Source organism: Montipora capricornis, chromosome 3, assembly GCF_036669925.1.
Source record: "Montipora capricornis isolate CH-2021 chromosome 3, ASM3666992v2, whole genome shotgun sequence".
NCBI classification, from domain to species: Eukaryota; Metazoa; Cnidaria; class Anthozoa; order Scleractinia; family Acroporidae; genus Montipora; species Montipora capricornis.
The window spans coordinates 35,210,502-35,215,501 of NC_090885.1; the positions used below are offsets into that span (position 1 = coordinate 35,210,502).

The 5,000-nt window shown below is 39.2% G+C and overlaps 1 protein-coding gene across 1 annotated transcript in view; it reads left to right on the top strand.

The window, feature by feature from the left end:
- The window catches only part of LOC138040949 (cilia- and flagella-associated protein 46-like), a 123,180-nt gene that overhangs the window by 108,510 nt on the left and 9,670 nt on the right, over window positions 1-5,000 (top strand). Inside the window, exons 55-60 of the mRNA XM_068886682.1 lie at window positions 1-25; window positions 358-434; window positions 912-1,075; window positions 2,158-2,258; window positions 2,890-2,953; window positions 4,046-4,081. The exon at window positions 1-25 is cut by the window's left edge and continues 26 nt beyond it. Coding sequence (XP_068742783.1) covers window positions 1-25; window positions 358-434; window positions 912-1,075; window positions 2,158-2,258; window positions 2,890-2,953; window positions 4,046-4,081 — 467 coding nt within the window. The remainder of the gene's footprint in view (window positions 26-357; window positions 435-911; window positions 1,076-2,157; window positions 2,259-2,889; window positions 2,954-4,045; window positions 4,082-5,000) is intronic.

A 5,000-nucleotide genomic window follows, 5' to 3' on the forward strand; every position in this document is an offset into this window, starting at 1 on the left:
CGCTGAAAACGAATCCCAACTTGAGGTAAGAGGTAGTCGACTACATTTTTGAGGGTGCTGGGCTTGTAATTAGATAAATTTGAATTCACAGCTCGAGTCTTCGTTTCATGGCCAGAAAAGTCAAAATGAAACCTTGCTAAAAGGAGTTTGAAGTAAACACTTATTCTGATACTTATACTGTCTTTTACAAAACAAAACAACTGGTTCCAGTCCATGTAATTGTAAGTTCTCCTCGTGGGTTTGAGTTTTTAGTGACTGTTCATGTAATCGTTGTCATTGAGAATATTTAGTTGTTTTAGTACACGGGCTGTTATAGAAAAAAAAAAACATTTTTCTTCATTGTGGTTTTTTCCCTAGTCTCATTTTAAAGATGTGGTGGCTGCTGTTGAAGCTTATTTGGATCCTGTACTAACCAAACTTCATCCGGCATTGAAGTAAGTCATTCCTTCCTTCCTTCCTTCCTTCCTCCCTTCCTTCCTTCCTTCCTTCCTTCCTTCCTTCCTTCCTTCCTTCCTTCCTTCCTTATTTGTTTTAGTGGAAGCCAAAGGTGACCTCTGAGACATCTGTTATCTATACAGGAACTAAAGCAAACGCATCGCATGTCACACCTTTAGATGTCTGAATTCAGCTGTGCCAAAGACGTCGTAGATCTCTCTTACGTCTGAGCTCTCAAGTATAAATACTACCAGCACTAAACTGGAAGAGGCGTCTGCCCTAAGGGTTAAGTTCTTTTGACTTTCTCAGTGTCTTAGTATGTCCTCCGCTTTATGCCATGTTGTTTTCTGGTATTGCCCTTGCTGTCTTCCTTTATAACTCCTGATTGATCAATACTGTTGTCGAAGTAAAGTTGCCAATAAAATTTAGGTTACTGTGCTTAATTAACTCTTTTTCTTGTTTATTTGTTTTCTCAGTCCTGAGGCTGTGAGTGAGTCGGTTGTCGTGTTGGCGGATGAGTTGCTCCTTCAGTTACCACTCGAGGCTCTCAAGGTGTTTGCGGTTCCTCAGATCACCAGCTTAGCACGCGATTTCTCACTGCAGTTTCACTATCACCGTGTTCATCCAGCCGAGCGATCAGGTGATGTGCTTTCGTTTTTGAAGGATTGACTACACGCAGTAGCGATCCTCACTGATTCCTAAATAGTGACATTTTCGCAAGTTACTCTTTACAGGATTGTCAATAGCTTTTCTCCATTTTGAGTTTCAATGTAGGGCATTCTCTCTTGAATTTAATTACATGCAACTCCTTAGTCTGAAATCACAAGTTCGGTCAGGGACGAAACCAGCAGTAACCAAGGAGCAAACTGAGAACAGCGATTCGCTCGGTTTTTGCTCGTCGAATTTTTTCAGTTTCCCCCAATCTCTTTGTCCTCGTCCGTACGGAACTATTTACATTGCTAGTTTCTGAAACTTCGCATTTAGCTCTTTTCAGGGTGTTATACCAATGTTACACTTACTTATTATTCGTTCAACTTGTCTCGGAATTTATTGCGACAAACTTTGCACAAAAATTGCAGGCACAGACGTTTCTTGCGATTTTTTGTTACTGCAATCTTTGCGAGAACTATTAGTCGGCTCTTCTTTCTGTTACGCCTCTCGCAACGAAAATTTCAAACATTGCGTATTAATGTCTCATCTCTTCTCCAACTTGCATTGCAACATTTTGTAATATCAACCAATGAAAAAGTTCCCTTTTATATCATATGATCATCAAGAGCGAGACAAGTTGGAAGACACGTTTTCCATTGTTTGCACCTGTAGAGCAAATTTACTCGCAACGTTAGTATTTTTATCGCGACGAAATTGTGAGACAAGTTGAAAAAGGAATTGCTAAGTCCCAATACAACAGCGTTTTCAGGTTTCCAAAACTGTGGGGTTAACTAGAGAAGGGGCAAGGGGGTTGTAGAAACAACATAGGCTAGCGCTGTGCATCAAGATTCATTTTGACGAGCGTCTATACCGAGAGAATTTGTTTTTTAGATCATGTAAGTCTTTTTGGTGAATTTCTTTGAGAAAAATACGCGGAGCACTGCTTGACAGATGCCTACACTTCCTTGTTTTCGTCGTGATATTACTCAACATGTGTTACTTTTATGATAAATCAATACATGGTTTGGTCTTGTTACTTTGCGAGGCCTTACATTCCTTGATGCTTTACAGACAGCTCAAACAAAACCGCTGGAAAAGGAGCGAAAAAGCCGGAAAAAGCTAAATCAGATAAACCATCCACAGCTAAATCCGGACAAAAGAGCGAAAAAAAGGTAAATGCAATGGTCATCATGCAGAAACATTTGTTACTCTTAGAAATGTTTGATAGAAGTTGTCTAGTATCAACATTGTAACCACTGAAGTAACACAGCAACACAAACGGTGTAGGCCACCGAAAGGAGTGTTGAACAGCATAAGAAGTCACGTCCTTTAGTAAATTTTACACAAACAATTCTAGCAGCACATAAGGTTTGGGAAGCTTGTGTGTATTACATGGCTTTATTATGATTATGTTTAATCTTCATAGCTCAGGCTACCTTCAGTTCCGGTTTCTCACCAACACTGGAAATCATTTGGCCATGCACTCATTGTTACCCTAATGGTACAGACATTAGTGCCTTCGCCTAAAGTAGTTCTGAGTTAAATGTCCCCTACATGCTCATTTCATTTGTAATGTTTTCTTTGGTATAGTGTTTAGAGAGGGCACTTTCTATGTATATAGTTACTTATATCGCTCTTTGAAGAAGGCGAGAAGACATCATTCAAAGACAGGAATTGCATTAGTTATTGATCTAAGGATCCTTAGAGTTTGTTCCAGTTCGGCCTGGGATTGCACCCCTAACCTCCCTCATAATCTTCGTATGCTTAGTGACATCTAACCTGGCAATTCCTGTATTCTCGCAGGGCAAAGAAACTGGAAGTGGAGTTCCTAAGGAAGGGCCTGTGGTAGACTTCAACGGAATAAGATGTATCCTTAATCTTGAGATTTCACTGAACTTCTTTCATTCGAACTCGACGCCGATGGAAAGCGATGGAATCTGTACGAGTCTTTTTCACTGAAGAATTTCTAGAAACATATCATAATGGTGTTCGAACTGTGAATTAAACAAAAACTCCAATTCACTTTCCTGAGTAAGGTGTAGATCTTCCCGGCTATGTTCGGAAATTTGATTGATGGAAGCCAAAACGCAGTTTGGCGGTTAGCGCTTGAGGTAAGATTCCGCAGAATTATGAAAACCGCAGTAACCTTAAAGGGGCTTTGTCGCGAAATTGAGCCAAATTCAGCGACTGTAAACTGGCAACGAAATCAACCAAAACGTTAAAAAAAACTACTTAGAACATTGAAGGAAGGTTTAAATGAACAGCAAATACAAAGGGAGGTTGGGATGTGCAAAACTGAAGAAGATTAAAATGGATTGTGAGTGGGGTAACTGTTCAGCCTAACAGTTTTTCAAAGTTGATTTGATTGGTTTGTAACGCAAATTATGTATGGTCGACCGTCATTTTTTTGGCACGGAGCTTTGATTTGTGTTGTTTAAACGTAATTTCTGGGTTAATACAGCTATGTCACGCAAAATGATGAAATTTCATGACACCCAAGATGCCCAAAAACTAGAATGAAGCATTGCAATAACCACTTAAAAATGTTGAACAACATAAAAGAAATGCAGCAAAAGGGAAGATACAAATGGAAAAGATTGAAATGGATTGCATTTGGGTAATCTTATAAAAGTCGGCCAGACGTTTCTCAAGTTTATGACAAATCGCCTGGATAAAGGTCGATGATTTTGTCAGTAAAGGAATTCCACATTACCATTCTTGAGTTTTAACTGACTCGTGATTAACTAGAGATTTCCCCTAAACACCCTAAAATAACGTGACATAGCCCCTTTAACGTTAAGTTGCATAGGGAGAAGGGGCGAGTGATTGGTATAACGTCACAAAATCAACTGTACTGCCTTGATACAGCCCCTTTTAGTATACACGTGCTTTATCGTTAGTGTATTTTTTAATCTGGTGATGAAATAGCAATGCATTAAACTGAACTTAACTGTTGAAGACATCGTTGACCCTCACAATGAATGCAGCGACGAAGGTAAGCCGCTAAGCTTGAACAATGGTAAATGTGCCGTCAAATAAAATGTTACCGCCTATGCTTTAAATGATACCCTCCTCTGACAACTCGCACGAGATAAGCAATGTGAAAAGGCCATATCGAATGAATCAGTCCTCCTTTGATGCGAAGGTTCGTCCTGATAGCTATGCAGTAATAAGGTTCTGTCGTTTCGTTGATTTTGTTGCGTTAATTGTGTTTCATTGGCCCTGAAAAGCGCCTATGAGGAGTGGTCAATAATTATGTATTGTATTGTATTGTATTTTATTATATGGCTCTGTCTCGGTTAATAAGAGCTAATTATTGTATTGTATTGTATTGTATTGTATTGTGTTGTGTCTTGTTGTATTATATGGACGGAAGTGTTTTTCTCGGGAACTAAAACACTCGAAGAATCAATACGACCAGTACATCCGGGAACCCAGTGCCGTATTTTACGTGTGTAACACGAGTGGTCATGTTGAGCAACGACTTCACGATTTCCGCCTTTTTTGTTTATATTAATATCCAGTATTTGTATCATAAGCTTGCTTTTCAATCTCCACGATGTATATTTATTGTTCATATAAAAAGAAAATTTCACCTCAGCCCAAAGATGTCAATTTTATGTTTTCTTGGCGAGAACATTATTTCACTAGTGAGCGCATTGCCGGTTCTTGACTCAAGCATAAAAATCATATCTTCTCGCCACCGTTTAATATCCTCTTTGTATACCAATGGCTCCACGAAAAAAAGTTTTCGTCAAGTCAAATAGTAAAAACTACCTCAGTTTAGCTTTAGAAGAAGCCAAAAGTGAATGGAGACGTCGTCGTTATGTTTTGGAGTTTCGTTATAGTGTCCCGTGGCAACATTATTATGTGGTGAGATTTTGTCATTGTGTAACGAGGTTTGATGGTTACGT